Source organism: Vombatus ursinus, unplaced genomic scaffold (assembly GCF_900497805.2).
Source record: "Vombatus ursinus unplaced genomic scaffold, bare-nosed wombat genome assembly UNPS02000582.1, whole genome shotgun sequence".
Classification (NCBI taxonomy): domain Eukaryota; kingdom Metazoa; phylum Chordata; class Mammalia; order Diprotodontia; family Vombatidae; genus Vombatus; species Vombatus ursinus.
This window is the reverse complement of record NW_020940360.1, coordinates 22178426-22197015: the sequence shown is the minus strand read 5'-3', so window position 1 is coordinate 22197015 and position 18590 is coordinate 22178426. Positions and strand designations below refer to the sequence as shown.

The 18590-nt window shown below is 38.3% G+C and overlaps 1 protein-coding gene across 2 annotated transcripts in view; it reads right to left on the bottom strand.

Moving 5' to 3' along the window:
- KLHL32 (kelch like family member 32) overlaps positions 1 to 18590 on the bottom strand; it is a 294695-nt gene that overhangs the window by 101661 nt on the left and 174444 nt on the right. For both annotated transcript variants that reach the window (XM_027855902.1, XM_027855910.1), the window contains one exon: positions 18468 to 18566. In XM_027855902.1, the coding sequence (XP_027711703.1) occupies positions 18468 to 18566 (99 nt within the window). The remainder of the gene's footprint in view (positions 1 to 18467; positions 18567 to 18590) is intronic.

The following is an 18590-nucleotide window of genomic DNA, read 5'->3' as shown; positions in this document are numbered from 1 at the left end:
CAGGCATAGTGCTAAGTATCAGAGATGCAAAGAGAGGCAAAATATAGTCCCTGCTCTTGCAGGGCTCCAAGTATAATAGGGAAGACAACAAACAAACAACCACATACACGTGTATATGTGTGTACATAGGTATACATAAACATATATGTTATTATTCAGTTGTCCAGTCATGTCCTACTCTTCTTAACCCTTGGACCACACCATACAAGGGGTTTTATTGGCAAAGATACTGGAGTGGTTTACCATTTTCTTCTCCAGTGGACTGACAGAAGTCAAGTGACTTGCCCAAGGTCACATCGCTAGTAAGTGTCAGAGATCGTATTTGAACTTGGGTCTTCCTGATTCCAGGCCCAGCACTCTATCCACTGAGCCACCCAGCTGCCTTCTAAGCAAGCCCACTGCTAGTTAGTAAGTGTCTGAGGCTATGTGTGTATGTATATGTGTATATATTTATATGTATATATACACATGCATGCACGTATGTGTGTATATATACACATATACACATATAGACATACACACATATATGTGTGTGTATATACATGTATACACACACGCACATATATACATATATATATATATATGTGGAATGCAATAAATTGAAGATAATATGGGGGACAGATAAGTAAAAATACATAGGCAGGAGATAGAGTGTTATGTTTGAGGAACAGCAAGGAGCCCATTTCCACTGGATTTCAAAGTACATGGAGGGGAGTAAGGTGTAAGAAGACTGGAAAGTTTGGTAGAGGAAGGTTAAGAAGATAAAAGTCAAAAAGAAGATTTTAAATTTGATTCTAGAGGCAATAGGGAGCCACTGGAGTTTACTGAATTGGGAGATGACAGGTCAGATTTGTACTTTAGGCAGATCAATTTGACAGCTGTAAATGAAAAATACACAAACATGATATCTGACAAAAACACCGACTACCATACTCATTTAAATAAAGTAAGTAGCAAATAAAGAAAGATAACTTTGTCTCTGTGTCATTTTACATCAAAAGTTTATGATTTTAACAAGCAACCATTTAGGGGAGAGAAGGTGGATGTAGAGATAGCGGCTACTATAACCTTCACTCAGTATGTATATTCTTACTGGAGGGTGAGTGGGTTATGCCAGTCTTTAAAGGGCCCATGGTCAGAGTACTTGGTTGCTTGAGTTAATTATGCACATAAGTAGCCTTTTTTTAACTCCTATGAAATCTGCCACCTTGATATCCAGGAAGAAAACCAGAGTTCAGCTGTTCTACTAGAGGACGTTTTTTGTTCCAGTTCAGATTGGACTAAATGAGCTCTGAAATCCCCTCCAATCTGGAGACTGTGTGACTCCCTATCAAAGTTATGAGAAGTTTTTCTATCTCCTAGTGTACGGTCTACATAAAAGAACCATTTAAAGAATAATTGCTTTTGCACAAATTTAAGCAAATCAATGTTGTTGTTTTTTTTTTTAACATAAGGACAACTTCTTAACTGAAACACCACTCATAAATAATCTGATATGAGAAATGTCCTTTCTAGCTAGTGGCCAGTCTGGAAATCGCAGGCTGCTCCAAAAAACTAAGACTTTAGTTTGGTGAAAGTTTGGGTGAAAGTTCAAGGCCAAGAGAACAGGACACTTCTCCATTTTCAGAACTGGCTTTCTTTAAGTCAATCCTTATATACTTATGCACATCAGTTTGGAGAAGGAGCCTTTCTTACAATATAAAGAAGAAATGAGTTTTAAAATTAGTATATTTGTTTCATTTACATATTTCTCCAAAAGTTAACCAGAAATCAAACTTACACAGAATTCAACCAATTTTCAATATATGTTACTCTTTTGAGAAAAATGTAAAAATGTCACGTGGTCTCAGAGCAGCTCTAATAACCACTAATGATAAGAAGAATATTTCCTAGCACTGAGAAAAATTCAGCTCCTAAGACCAGTAGTCAATCTCCATAATCTAGAAGTGAATCATTATCTTTGCTACGTTCTTTTTGGCAGCCATTAATAGAAATAAGAATTTTATACAAACTTGCCACTTCTCTCTGGGATAGAGGTAGGAAAATTTCATGTCAGGGTGAAGGCAGTCTTTACTTCCTAAGGTTAATCAGAAGTCAAGTGCAATGTCATGATTTCTTCTATTTCCTCTTTTGACTTAACAGCAATCCTGTCCTCAAAAGAGAAGAAGAATGCTCCATGAGATGGCACTCTTATTTTTTTTCTAGAGGAAGAATAAAAGGAATAAATAACTTCCATTATTTACTCCCTCCTGTGCTTCAGTCTGCCAGTCAACAAGCATTTATTAAATATCCACCATGTGCCATGCACTGTGCTAAGCTCTGGGGATACAAAGAAAAGGACAGTCCCTGCTCTCACCAAGCTCACACTGTAATGGGGGAACAAGATACTAACAATTAGGTACAAACAAGGGCAGCTAGATGGCCCAATGGATAGAGTGCCAGACCTAGACTTGGGAAAGACTCATCTTCCTGAATTCAAATCTGGTCTCAGACGTTTACTAGCTGAGCAAGTCACTTAACCCTGTTTGCCTCAATTTCCTCATCCGTAAAATGATCTGAAGGAAATGTCAAACTATTTCAGTATCTTTGCCAAAACCCCAAATGAGGTTATGAAGAGTCAGACATGACTAAAAAACACTGAACTGTTTGTACATATAAGATAAATACAGGCTAAATTGGAAATAATCAACATAAGGGAAGGTATGAGCATCAAAGGAGATGGGGGAAGGCTTCCTGGAGAAGGTAGGTTGTTTGCTTGTTGGCTTGCATTTGTCAGGACTTGAAGGAACTCAGGGAATCCAGAAGGCACAGGTGAGAAAGAAGAGCATTCCATACATGGGACAGAGACAATAAAAATACACAGTTGAAAGTTGGAGTGTCTTATGTGAGGCACAGCAAAAGGCCAGTGTCACTGGATCAGAGTACACAGGAGTGAGTAAAATGTAAGAAGACTGGAAAAGAATGTGGTGGGAGGAAGGAGGTCAAGAAAGGCTTCAAAGGCCAACCTGAGTATTTTATATTAGATCCTAAAAATGATAGGTGCCAGTAGAATTGATTGAATAAGGAGGTGACATAGTCAAACTTGTGTTTTAGGGAGATCAATTTGACAACTGAGTGAAATATGAACTGGCATGGAGAGATACCTGAGACAGATAGTCTAGAAGATGATTGTAATAGTCCAGGTGCGAAGTGCTAAGGATCCAATGAGGTGGTGGTAGACATATTACAGGAGACAGGTGGGACAGATGCAAGAAATTTTTTTGGGAAGAGGAAGCAATTGGGGTTAAGTGATTTGCCCAGGGTCACACAATTAGTAAGTGTCTTGAGGCCGGATTTGAACTCAAGTCCTCCTGACTCCAGGGCCAGTGATCTATCCACTGCACCACCTAACTGCCCTAAGAGATGTTACAAAAGCAAAACTGACAAGCCTTGGTGACAGACTGGATGTGGGGAGATTAGGGTGAGAGACAGTAATGAGTATAGGATGACACCTAGGTTGCAAGCCTTGCTGATGAGGAAGATCAGGCACCTTTGTCAGTAACAGGGAAGTTAGGGAGAGGGTATGATAAGGGAGAAAAATAATAAGTTTAGTTATGGACATGTTGAGTTTAAAAGGTCCATGGGACATCTTATTTAAGATATCTAATAAGCAGCTGGAGATGCAAGGCTAAAGTTAAGGAGAGGTTCAGAATAGATAAGCAAACCTTTAAATTATTAGCATAGAGATGATAATTGAATCCATAGGAGCTTATGAGATTCCCAAGTGAAACAGTACAGTGAGAAAACAGAAAGGGACCCAAGCCCGAGACACGGGCAACATCCACAGTTAGCTGACACAGCCTGGATGAAGATCTAGCAAAGGAGACTGAGTAGTGTTCAGATGGGCAGGAGGAAAACCAGGAGAAGGGAGTGTGATGAAGACTTGGGGGAATAACATCAAGGAAAAGACTGTGATTGACTATGTCAAGAAAGTTCAAGAAGGATGAGAATCGAGAAAATACCATTAGCGTTGGCAATCATAATTGGTAACTTTGGAGAAGGAAATTTCAGAAGTCAGATTGTAAAGAATTAAAAAGAAAGCTCGAAAAAAGAAGTGGAGCCCCCTACTGTATATGGCCTTCTCAAGTTTAGTCACAAAAGGGAGGAGAGATATGGACAACAGCTAGTAGGGATAGCTGGATCAAGTGAGAGGTTTTTGAAAATAAGGGAGACATGGGCATGTTTGTAAGAAGGAGGCAATCAATAGACAGGGAGAGACTGAAGATAAGTGAGAGTGGGAATGAAAAATGGGACAATGTGCTAAAGAAGATGAGACAGAGTGGAATCATCCCATGTAGAAGTGTTTACCTTGTCAAGGAGAAGGGGCAACTCTTCATGTTAGACTATGAAGGCAGAGACAGTGGCAGCCAACATCATGATAATGTGAGAAGAAGAGGAAGGGAGAAAAGGGAGTTCTCATTAAATGACCTCATTTATTTTTTCAGTGAAATATGAAGCAAGGTTCTCAGCAGGGAGAGTGAGGGTGGAGGACATAAGGGAAGTTTGAGGAAGGATGAAAAAGTTTGAAAAACTTTGGTTTTTCTCTGGTGATTGGGATAGTAAGTCAATCAGGAAAGTGTAAAAGGATTATCTTGCTGCAGTGGGGGCCCAGCTGAGATTATGTAACATAAATTTGAAGTGGACTCAGTCAGGATGGTTATATCATTTCCTCTAGCTTCATTCAGTAGCAGGTAAATAGAAAGAAAGGCAGCAGACAGTGAAAGTAATACAAGGCTGAGGCCTAGCAGGTCAAGATTGGTGATAAAGGGACAAGAGACTGGATTAAAGAGTAGAGTACAGAATTAAACTCAGTCACTAAGGGGTCAAGATGGAGAATGGAGAAGAGTACAGCCAGTACAGGGATGATGGTTGGGGAAATAATTAAGATTTCCAGGGTTTAGAGATCAGAGTGAGAATGAAGAACAGGATTCAAGATTCAGGATTACAAGGCAGAGAAAAAGGCAAAATGACAACAGGCTATAATCAGATAAGGGAATTTCAGAGTTCCTGAACATGGAAGTGGTACATTGGCAGAAATGGCAAGATAGTGCGCATGATTTCCTTTTGTGTAGCTGAGGTAGGGTGAAGGAGGGGGTCACATGAAATGAGTAAATTGAAGAACTGTGAAGTTAAGAGTCTTTGAGGGATCATCAATATGTATGGTGAAATCACCTTCAATAGTACAAGGCAAAAGTTGGTAAGGACAGAAAGATTATGATCCAGGAACTGAGCTTTTTGAAGAAAGAAGGGAAGTGTCCTGGAGGTCAGTAGACCTCTGTCAGTAGATAGCTTCTAGAATTTTGATTGTGTGGTAGATAAAGACTGAATAAACCTCAAAGGCGGGGAGTTTAAGGAGTGATGGTGGTAGACAGTGGGGTAAGAAGTAGCAATGGGGGGCATGGATGCTAGGTGGCACAGTGGATAGAGTTCCAGCTTTAGAGTCAAGAGGACTCGAGTTCAAAATCCAGCCTCAGACACTTGACACTGACTAGCTGTGTGACCCTGGGCATGTCACTTAACCCCAACTGCTTCACAAAAAACAAACAAAAAAGTAGCAATGGGAAGAAAAGACTATTCCAACTCCCACACCTCAACCAGTGAGGTGGAGGAATTGAGTGAAAGTACAACCAGTGCTGGATAGGGAGGCCAGTGAGGCTCTGCCATCAGAATGTAGTGAGGTCTCATGAGAGCCAAAAGATATAAGGAATGGAAAAGATAACAATTTAACATGGAAGTAAGTTTTGTTTTGGTTTGGTGGTGGTGGTGGTAGTAGTTGTTTTACCTAAGGAGCAAACATTCTAGAAAGCACAGTGGAAAAGGTAGGTAGACATAGACTGGAATATGGGGAAGAGGGTGTTGGGTTGAAGGGAATGGGAATAAGAGAGTGGGTTGTAGGAGATGGAGAAGAGTCTGAATAATGATAGATGGGAACTCAAAATCACCAAGATTAAGAGGGCATGACCAGGTGGGAGTTTATTAATCATTAACACTGAGTTAAGGTGGATTCTCAGCATCATTAGAGGTTCAACTTCAAGGTGAGGTGGTATGACTTCAAGTCATACCTATTAAGACTGAAATGTTGTGCTTGTTTGGTTGCTTTTTCATTCCCCCCACTCTCTAAACATTAGTAATGCAATTATAAAAGATTTTGAGATATATGTCCTTCAATTACTCATTCTGATCACTAATACTAATTTTTTTTAAATCTCCAGAAATTTAGGATTACTAGAACACCCAAAAAAAGGGCAGAAATATTACAGCTGGCAACTTGGGCCAGGGGTGCTGACATTAAATTCTGTTAGGATTATACATATGGGGGTGACTAGGTGACGCAGTAGATAGAGCACCGGCCACGGAGTCAGGAGAACCTGAGTTCAAATACGGTCTCAGACACATAACACTCACTAGCTATGTGACTCTTGGCAAGTCACTTCACCCCAATTGCCTCACCAAAAAAAAAAAGTTAGGGGCAGCTAGGTGGTACAGTGGATAGAGTACCGGCCCTGAAGTCAGGAGGACCTGAGTTCAAATCCAGACTCAGATCAAACACTTGGCAGTTACTAGTTGTACAAGTCACTTAACTCTAATTGCCTTAAAAAAAAAAAAAGATTATGCATCTGGAGCTGGAAGGAACTTCAGAGGTGATCTAGCCCAATTCCTTCAATCTGCAGTTGAGGAGCCTGAATTAGAGGAAAGGTTAAGTGATCTGCCAACTTGTGATTTGAAGCCAGATCCTTGGATTTCAGAGCCAGTACTCATTCCATAATACTCTACTGCCTCCAACATGGTACTTTCCCCCTTTTTTCACAAACTCACATGGAATTAAAGAAAATATAGCATACTTCCTGATTATCCTCTTTTGGTACTATCTGTAACAAAATCTAAAATTCCCAAATAATTTCCTTCTGCCACCAAGACTTCAGGGCTGCTTCTCATTGTATCAGTTGGTTTGTGCCTAGGGAACAAGAGCTAACATTAATATTAGTCTAAGAAAAAATTAATTAGGATAATAAAAGGTGCCCAAATATTATACAATCCATTTCAATGCCAAATATAAGTAATATTTGGCAATTCTAGGTTTTTTCTTCTCATCCATGCCATTCAGCTACCTAATACTGCTGATTAGTGCAAATAATCAGTCACTGACTATAATTAATTTCATCTGCAATGTTTCCAAGAGATTTTGCCCCTTTCCTTTCCTTTTTCTGGACCTTTTTCACTGATCAAGGCAATTCCATAAATGATTAAAACTATATCTATATTTCCCCATATATTACGTCAGTAATTCATGAAGCCGACTTTATTCTGTGCTCTTTGGAGGATCTCCACCATCATCAATGGCACCACGTCTCCTTTAGCTTGCATGATATCTTAGAAGCATTTGTGCTGGCAACTATGGAATGAAACATATGTCATGTATTTTACTGTGGGTACATTAAATATACATGATGGTGTGATCATTTGTCTTCTCTTACGTGAAAGCATGAAATAGCTCAGTGTTAGATAAAACAAGAATGAGTTATAACTCTTCTTCTCACCCTGAAGATAAATGATTCTGTTCAGAGTACCTAGTATGTATTATATATTTAGGATATACTGTTAAGTTAATAATTAAAAGAATAATAATACCTTATATAGAAAAGATAACCTCTTATAAGTGATTTCAGTATTACTTAGTTAAAAAGTAATGATAACCTATTATAACAGCATAAAATATATAACATATTCAGTAACCAATGCACTCATCAAAGAAAGATGGAAAATTTTCCATCTGCCACTCTGAACTTATTCAACAGGAAAGACTACTGGAACTAGGATATTAACAGTTTTTCCTACTATGATTTAACCTCATGATCCAAAACTTTGATCATTATAGAACTAACACTCAATAATCTTCAGCATCTACAATGCTTTTCAAAGATCTAGTGGCTTCCAATCCATCACCAGAATTTTTATTTTCTTCAAAAAGACATAGCTCAGTCTCTGCTATGCAAAGATAAAATATTTTTTAATCTAGAATTCTCCTTCCCAGAACCTCCAAGAGAGAATAACATCCTTTGAATCTTTCTTTATACTTTCATTGAAGACAGAAAAGATTAATTCCCACTTTAACCCATTTAGTGTAGAGCTAAATGAAAGACAAGGGATGACTCATGAGCATCAGTCACAGATTGAGACTTGAGTGATGGAATCTGGTTCAGCCTTCTTAGATCCCACATTACCTTCAGGTTTGTGGGCTTAGGAATGATTTACACTCAGGAAAGTTTAGCCTGGGCCTTGTGGCACTTCCAAATGTGTAATCCTAAAAAAATGTAGCTTCTTCACTCTGAAAGAATGACCTTTCATTCTTTCAAACACAGGAAACAAAATAAATGGGAGGAAAAAAATCAAGCAAAGCTGCCCTTCTGTTTTCTTGAGAGTAATACAATGCCCATATACATCGAGCACTTGTATTCCTTTTCTCTCATATTACAGCCATAAGTCTCCTCTTTCAGGTCACGTCTTCCACATAAAAGTGCTAAACTAATGCCGCTTAATGACAAATTAATGTCCATGAATAAAAAATACACCTCTAATAGCATAGAGTAATTTGCCATTACAATATCATCATTGGACATGCCCCTGGTTTAATACGATGTATTTAATTCATAACCTAATGAGTGATATATAAAAAGAGGGAGATGAACCCTGCAATTACATTTATGTGAGTCTGTCACCTTATTTGTAAAACCTTAGAGTCATTTACATTCAAATTAGAACAAATGAGTGATTTCACAAAGTGCGGTGACAAATGACCACTGCAGTCCAAGACAGGACTGTATTTCCTGTGAAAACATTAACAGTTTCCTATTATTTGTTAAAAATTACAACACATATTGCCCAGCGTCACGTGAATAATGACTTTTTTACTGATTAGGTCAGAAGACTAGTATGTAGGAAAATAAATAATTTTTCTTTGCATTTTTCCTGATTTTTGCTTGAATTCCTCTACTGACTTCTGATGGGCTCACACTGCCACCTGCTGTCCATAAGCAGCTACTGGCAATTCTTTCCTCAAGGAAAGTTCACTTCTCCACTAAAGGGTCATCTTGACCTCTTCCCTATCAGAACACCCAGTCTAAATTCCAAAACATGACACTAGATAGTCCAAGCAAAACTCAATACAAAATACTGAACTACACTTTGACTGGGTGTGTGTAGGGGTACATGAAGGGGAAAGGATGCTATATGTGTGAGCTAATGTGTGTCTGTAAAATGACACAGCTTCATAGATCCCAGATTTGTCAGAAGCTAAATAAAAGAGGCCCATTCCACAACATGTGTTGTCTAATCAACTTGGACATTATTGAAGCACACAGATCCCAATTATTTTTTAATCTGATTTGGACTGCACTCAAGCCTGTTGTTGGCCATACATGGTGTTTGATGCCTCTGGCCTAGAATATTCCACCACACAGCAGGCCTGGACTTTCCTTCCCTTATAATACCCATGCTATAATACTTTCCTATTGCTTTTCTCCATCAAAAATTTCCTCTTCCATGCCCCTGTCTTTCAGAAGTCTGCGAGGTAGGTGACTAATCCATCAAAAAAAAAAACCTATTTTATGGCAAAGAATTACACCTATTCTTTGATCCTTTCAGTTTTTAGTGAATACATTATTCCCTGTGATTCAAAGCCAATTCATTATGAAGTAGGGTTGGCCTTATGCCTAGGTAAAGTAGGTTACTATGGACAGAGTATGAATTGAAGGGCACTAAAAGGCCCTGTCTGTACCAACAACACCCTCCCCTACTAACTGAGTGGAAATTCCCTCTTGGTGTATTAATCCTTTGTGACAAGTAGCAAGCCAGAGGAGAAATTGCCAGGTAAGTGATCATTGTCAAGCAGCACATGACCTATGTTACCTGGGAAAGGGGGAGAGACCTGGAGGTGTCTTCTAGCCTTCTCCCATTAGCACAAATTAGTTCAAGAGACAAAGATTCCAATGAAGACATAGGAGATGGACAGGTAAATCTTAATGAGGGTTTGAAGGAGAACTAAGTCCTAAGTATAAAAGGGAAACAGGTGCTATTCCTAGAAGGAAAGAGTCCCTAAGTGGGAACTCAAGGAAGTTGAGGAAGCATAAGGGACTTGGGACTGGAAGGTAAGTCACAGATAACATGGTACCCTATAAAACACAAAGTGTTAAAAGAGAATTAAAGTGAAGAAACAGGCACAAAATATAGGGAGAAGGGAAGAGTGTGAGTGTAGAATTTCTCCATTTTGGAATTGCATTTTAAGCTGCCTGTTGTACTTTCATAATACACTAACGTTTAGAAATAATACTAATTCATCTTAGGAATGCAACTAGGAGAGGGCTACCCCCATTTCAACTTCACTTCTCCTTCAGACACTAAACTATGTAAAATATTCACTACCTTGATGCTAAATAGCAACATGCACACACACACACACACACACACACACACACTCCCCAGTCTTTTTCTTAGACTTCCTGAAATTTTAAGAAACTCCATCAGTGGAGGTTATTAACTGATATATCACTGAGTTGGGATCATGTTACCCCAAATGGTCAATAACTACCAGGCTAATACTTTTGTTTGAGCATAGGAGAAAAGTGCAGAGGAAAAGCCAAAGTGCCCTGGCATCCCAGAAGCTTATTTTAGTAAGTGGCTTGGCATCATAGGAGTTTGTTCAGCTGGCTTCATGGAAGGACTCCAACTTTCGCTAAAATTCCATAAATCTGTCTAGTTGACCATGAGGTAAGGGACACAATCCATTTGTAAAATATAACAAGTTGAATAGCCAATACTTGCGTGTGAGTGGTGTAATGGAGAGAACACTGGAATCATAATCAAAATTGATCTAGGTTTGAGACTTGGACCTGATATTCACTACTTCCAACATTTACTGTAACTGAGTCTTTGAATCTCAGTCTTGTCATTATAAATTTTTAAAGTACTTTGTACATATAAACTATGATCATTGCTAATGGTGGTCTACACATGTAATTAGAGAAGTAGATTATTCACATTCCAATTCATTTCAGTTCCATTTATATACATAACACAGTAACATTGCCAATAATATCTTTTAATATATTAAATACACAAATAATATGGTACTAAGAGAAGAAAAGAATTTAACTGATGGTAAAGGAAATGACTTTCTTTTATTAAGTTCTTCATTATGCATGCCTCTCCTTTGCTCTAAGATAGAGGGAACATCACATCTCATCTCATTCCTTTCTATAGGGGAATGCAAATGATGACCATGTGCTTCCCCTTCAAACCTCATATAGTATATTGTTTAGCAATTCTCTAATATAATTATCAAGTAATACCATGTGTCAAAGTGATTCATGTTGGCTTCTTTTCTACCTACTAGACTGTAAGCTCCATGAGGGCAGAGATCACATCTTATATAAACTTAATGCTCTATCTACATTCATCTATTAGCTGCTTCCATTCCCCAACTCCATTCCTTTGCCTGGAATGTTCTCCCTCCTCACCCCTATCTCCTGGCCTCCCTCAAGATTCAGCTCAAATCTCACTTTCAATAAAAGGCCTTTTCTCATCTCCCCTCCCCCTACTCCTCCCTGCTAGTGCCTCCTCTCTGCTATTACCTTCCATTCACTCTCCATATACATTTATCTTGTATAGGAATAGTGGTTTGCATGTTGCTAAAATGTGAGGTCCTTCAAAAAATCAGTTAATAAACATTTATTAAGCCCCTAAAATGTGCCAGACACTGTGATGAATGCTGGAGACACAAATAAAAACATAGTCCCTGCCGTCCAAAACCTTACAATCTAATACGGAAAGGCAATACACAAACAGAAGCTGAAAAAGGGACCTGGCTGGGTGTGGGCATGATAGAGCAGTCCAAAGAAGTCCAGAAGCAGGGTAGCTGGCCAGAAATAAGCTCCCTCTTTAAATAGAGGCCCTGGAGTCCATGGCCCTGCCCTCCAGTCAAAGGGTCCAATAAGAGGGGCAGAAAAGATATAAGTACCAGGAAGATTCAATCTTGCTGCAATTTGGGATTTCCCAATAATGAGTTTTCTGGAGAAGGAATGGAGAAATGGAGACAAACACTATCTATTCCTCTGCACTTACCTTAACTATGCTTCTCATATGTTGTCTCCCCATTAGACTGTGAGCTCCTTATGGGTAGGGATTATTTTTTGCCTTTCAAAGGCAAAAGTATTTGCTTAGTACATTGCCTAGCACACAGTGATTACTTAATAAATACACGTTGATTTGACAACCATAATAGAAATGAAGACATGGGTAGTGGTCTATAAGGTATATTATATATAGATCTAGAACACAAGGAGGTTAAAGAATATAAAAACAAAATCAGATCAGAACTCTGATACATGCAGTGACCAATTTCAACCTCAGACACTGTCTCAGTCTCCATTTCTTCATCTATGAAATAAGGAGCCAATTAGAAAGTAAACATAAAGTACTTTGAAACTGTGAAGTATTCTATATTTCTATGATTATTCTTATCCTATCCTGCTGGGAAAGAGACTGAGGTACACAAAATATGGTAGTTCAGACTGCAAAAGATAGCCAATTTTTTTTAGACCATATAATATTAATGCATTCCAAGAAAGGTTTTCTGGCATTTTACCCAACTAAAAAGGTGCTAATAAACATGAGGAACATTGGGCAAAAAAGTAGTGTGTAGTAGCAGTAGTATAATTTTCTCTAACTATGCTTCTTTCTTACATGGGAGGGAATCATGGAGGAGGAAGGGTCGCTGAGAAATTTGATACTGATATACAAAAAGAATCAATAAACCATTTATTTCATTAAAACAAAATCTCTTACTTGTATTGATTGGAATCATTTCCTAAATTCTTATTTGAACATTTTACCAAATTGGGTTAGATCTGCATCCATTATAATTTTGTGAAGGTGCTACTTCAAAACAAAACATAAGCCATGAAGATTTTCATCTCAAAAATAAATTATTTTAATGTTTTTAGCCCCTAAATGCCCATAAAGATATTGGCACACTGCCCCTTGTGAGTATTAAAACAAACATATCAAACCAAATGTCATATAAATGATATCAAAACATTATCTTTGTATCTGAAGGGCAATTATGTTAGTAACACCACACCTTCCAGTCCAGGGCTAATCTGTTTCTTTGTTGTTAACATGCTTATTTCCATATAGGTGTCTCTTACTATAGTTACAAAGGAATTTAGACACCATCATTTTCAAGACCACCTTGATTAGGCTAGACAAAGAATCCAATCTTGAAAAAGAGGCTCAGCAAATCAGGACACACTGAAAAACTCTATTATTGAACCTCACAGCTTCCAAATAATTGTACCTGGAATATGCTGACTGTGAAAAGTATATATAGATGCATGAATTCTAAAAAGCACACTAGGGGAAACATTGCGAGCTATTAATTTCACACATCTTGCTCAACTTCTAACATCAACTGACACATCTTGGATTTTTTAAGAAGGTCAAATACAAACAGGGAGGTCCTTTGTGAAATACAGAAAGCAAAAAGGCAAAGTTATACTTAATTGGAGCTAAAGCTAGTACGTTTCAGATACTTGATAAAGTTTGAAAGTTAGCTATCATAATAAACTATATGGAAAAAGCCCTCTAGTTGCTCATTAAATTATAGATGACAGAAGATATAACCTTACCAATTTGTAAGTGAAAAATCGATCCCCTAATCTGGTACTGAAGACCTCTTCAGGCTTCCAATGTCATTCCTTTTGCTAGCTACATCATCAGTACACAATGCCTCTCTGGAATCTAACTGTTGGCCATTGGAGCAAGAACGAAATATATCTCTGAGGTAGTAAAGATCTTCCAACCTTCAGTGGCCTACTCCTAAGGGAACTGAAGTATACTGGAAAGAACACTGACATCAATAGGGACCTGCATTCTACTCCTACCTCTCTGTATGACTTGCCAATTATTCCTATGAACCTCAGTTTCCCACCTGAAAATGTGCATGATAATACCTATAGATCTTACTTCACAGAGCTGTTGGATCGATTGAGGTAGTAATATACACAAAGAACTTTGCAAACCTCAACACACTATGTGATCATCTATGAAGATGAAGATGTTATAGTACTCTCCAGAAATAAAAAAAGAGAGCATGTCATTCAATGGTATGAGTTTCTCATCTCTTTGACTTCAGTAGCAATTAAGAAATATAGAGAGGAATATCCCCCTCAACTCTGTTTCCTGGTTTCTCCAGCTTCCTTCAAGTCTCAGCTAAAAACCTACCTTCTTCAAGAAGCCTCTCCCAATCCCCCTTAATATTAGAGCCTTCTCTCTGGGATTAGCTCCAAATCACCCTGTATATATCTTGCTTATACATGGTTGTTTATATGCTGTCTCCCCATTACACCAAGAATTCCTTACGAGCAAGGACTATTTTTTGCCTTGCAAACAAAGGCAAAAGTACTTACTTAGCATAGTGCCTAGCACATAGTGAGTACTTAATAAATGCTAGTTGACTTGACCTAACTATAATACAAATGCAGACATAAGTAGCAGCGTCTCAGGTATATTGTATGTAGCTCTGGAAAATGTGAAGATTACAGAACAACAAAACAAAATCATATCAGAACTCTGATATGTACAGTGGCCAGTCGTACCTTCAGAGAATTGGTGATGAAGCATTCCTCTCTCCTCTAGACAGAGAAGTGGTGGACTACAGTCAGGGATGGACGTGTAATTTGTGAGGCATGGCTAATGTATGTATGTGTATGTGTGTGTGTGTGTGTGTGTGTTTATTTTCCTTAACAATACTTATTTTTAACATGGGAGGCTTCTATGAAGAAAGAAAAATCACTGAGAAATGATACTGATATAGAAAAAAAGAATCAATAAGATCTATTTCATTAAAATTTTCACTGATCTCAGTGACTGGAATCATTTCTTAGTTGAGTATTTTTACCAAATTGAATTAGATCTAAATCCATTATAACTTTGGGAAGGCACTCTTCCAAACATAAGCTGGAAGCTTCTTATCTCATAAAACACACTATTTGAATGTGTTTCCCCACCCCCCCCAAAAGCCCACAAGGAAATAATATGTTAAAATAAGATGCATCTGAGCAATGAAATATTAATACATGATAAACAGCTTAATAATACATATTAATACATGATAAACATTAACAGCTACATGATTCTCCCCAAATCAAGAGGCAAACTGACCCCACCCAGATGTATCCTACTCCAAAGATGAACAAGGCACAGCTACAGGGCATGGAGAAGATGAAGATCCCGAGTTCTGGAGAAGATATACTGGCCTTACCAGCTGTTATGTTATAGTCAAATTACCCCTTTCCCATGTCATGAGTTCTGCCACAATTTTCTTTTGTGATTGTCTAGTCAGCTAGTCATGTCTGCCTTTGTGAACCCATTTAAGGTTTTCATGGCAAAGATACTAGAGTGGTTTGCCATTTCCTTCCCTCGCTCATTTTACAGATGAAGAAACTGAGGCAAACAGGGTTAAGTGATTTAAGGTCACAGAGCTACTAAGTGTCTGAGGCTGGATTTGAAATCAGGTCCTCTTAACTCCAGGGCTGGCACTCTATCCACTCTGTCACCTAGCTGCCTCTCTGCTAAAATCAGAAAATACCAATGAACAAAACAAAGAAAGAACACAGTGGAAAAAGAAAAGCTTTCAAACAACACTGCACAAACTCACATGAGGCGATGTGAGTTTCAAATGCTCAAAATGCCTCTTGCTTTTTGAATGACTATGACCATCCATGGAAATCTTATCTGTATTTGTTGTTGCTTTGTAACAGAAAACAAACCACGAGTGTGAAATGTCAAGATTCTATATTGACCTACAGCAAGTCACTTGATCTCAATTTTTTTTATTAGGAAAAAAAAGCCCAAGCTATGAGCTTCCTGACTTCTACAGAACTTACTTATCATACGTTTCTTAATAATCAGAACACTGTTACCAGAATGTTGTCAACACATATCATTGTCTTTTAACTGCCTAGGGCAGCAAAGTTAGTCAGGTAATACATAAAGCTCAGGCTGTAATGTAGGCGTGATGCTAAAATGCCAAATACAAGTCAATTCAATTCTTTCATTAAAACATCCCCCTTATAAGTCATTTAACCTTTATGTTCTATAGATTCGCCCACCTGTGGAAAAGGATAAAACTACATTTTCCTTACCTCTCGATGATTTTGAAAGAAAGAATGGAAAATGAGATAAAAACAGTATAAAAAATTAAATGTTAGGTTAAACGTGGTGGAATAATTATAAAACATACACATACTGTAGCTGACTCTTCTCCTTACACTGACTTCTTTCATTTGTTGCTTCATTTCATGACTCCAAGAGTATTTTTATGCTTACCTTTCCCTGAAAGACAACAGAATGCCTCCCATGTAGAGTGGAATCCTAGGCAACTGCAGACTAGGCCTGGAGACCTCAGGTACTAATCTCCCTTCCTTTGCAGTATGATCCTGGAATGGTCATTTAATGTCTCTGGATTTTAGTTTTTTTTATTTGGTTTTAGTCCTTTCATCTTTCCATCTGTAATAGATTGTCTCTAACACATTGCAGTGATTATCTAATCCACTACCTTATGAAAGGGAGTCACTGAACTCTCACATTTGATAAAGTATTTTTTTACAATTTTATTTGAAGGAATAAAAATATTTTGGTGCATTAATAATATAAAAAAATTTAAATGTCCATCACAAATGTTTGTTGATATTATTTCTTCATCTGAACCAAGGGGAAATGAATAGTATAATAAATAGATCTTTTGGAGAAGGGGAGATGCAAGGAACCCCATGCATTTATGAAATACCTCCTATGTGCCAGGCAGTATCCTAAGTACTGTATAAATATTATCTCATTTGATCCTCACAACAACCCTGGGAGATAAATGCTATTATCATTCATATCTATTTTACAGGTGAGGAAACTGAAGCAGATAATGATTAAGTGACTTGCCCAGGGTCATACAGCTCATATCTGAGTTCACATTTGAACTTAAGTCTTTCTGACTCTACAGCCAGTGTTCTAGCCACTGCGCCATTTAGCTGGTCTGAACAGTGCTAGTTACTGCCAGAACCATTCCTCTGGCATTTAAACAAATCCTGCCTTGACCTATTACTTTCTTCAGCTTTTCTTTAAGTATTGCATTTTTATTTACATTCTCAGCTGCTTATTCTTTGCCTCCCCATGTAGTCTAAAAAGTTCTTTTAGGACAAGTATTCCATCTTAACGACAGAGGAAAGAAACACTGGACTTAGAAGACCTGAGCTCAAAACCCTCCTCTGATCTTTACTAGCTCTAAGGTCATGGACAAATCACTTGGCTTCTCTGAGATTCAGTATCCTCATCAGTAACTGGAAGCACCACGGTACAGTGAAAAGAAGAGTGACTCTGGAGTCAAAGAGCCTGGGTTCCTGTCATTTACAACCTGTGTGACTTCAGGCAAGTCACTTTACTTCTCTGAGATTCAGTTTCCTCACTGTTAATATGAAGAGATTGGACTTGACGGTTTCTGAAGTCCCTTCTGACTAAACTTATAAAGTAGTGTTTGATCCTGGACAGAGTGCCAGGCTTGGCGTAGGGAAGACCTGACATCAGACATATAATATCTGTGTGATCCTGGGCAAGCTCCTTAACCTCTACCTCAATTCCCTCATCTGTAAAATGGGGACAATAATAGCACCTACCTGCCAGGGTTGTTGTGAGGATCAATGAGATAACTGCAAAGTGCCTAGCACAGCGCCTGATACATGGTAAGTGCTATATAGATATTAGCTATTAGCTATTGTTAACTATTATTAACCTCTTTGGGTCACAGTTTCCTCATCTATAAAATAACGGGGTTGAACTATAAGGCTTCTAAGGTCCCTTCCAGCTCCAAGTCTATGACATTATGGTACTTGAACTACCTACCTCATAGTTAAGGAAAGTGCTTTATAAATTTAGATAACTATGTAATAGAAATAATACTAGATTTAGTCTCGAATGACTTGGATCCAAATCCCTACCCTGCCACTAGATACCTGTGTGATCCTGGGCAAGTTACTTAACCTCAGCTTCCTCTAATATAATGGAACTGGTCTTGATGACATCCTAGATCCCTTCCAGCTCTAAATCTAGTACTCTAAGACATTGTCTGGGAGGCTCAGAGAGTTTAGTGGGACAGGGTTCCACTATTCTAAAATCTCTGCCACAGAGAAAGGTTACAGAACTCTAGCCACTCACCCTTCACAGAGCTTATTTTTCAGAGGAATCCCTACAACAACAGGCCATGGGCCTCCCGAGTGAAATGTTATGCTATGATGCCTAAAAAAGAGCTGGGATGACAAGGCTGCTGCTCGAGACTACAGGAGAAAAGAAGGTGAAAGGCATATTGGTATGGAAGGAATGAATACCTGGATGAGATAGTGGGAACACAAATTGAGGAGTTCCAGTAACTGAAGATGACTTCCAGCTGCCAATACATCCTGGATCACTCCTGGCTCCAACAGAATCTGTTTTTTTTAAAAGAAAAAAAT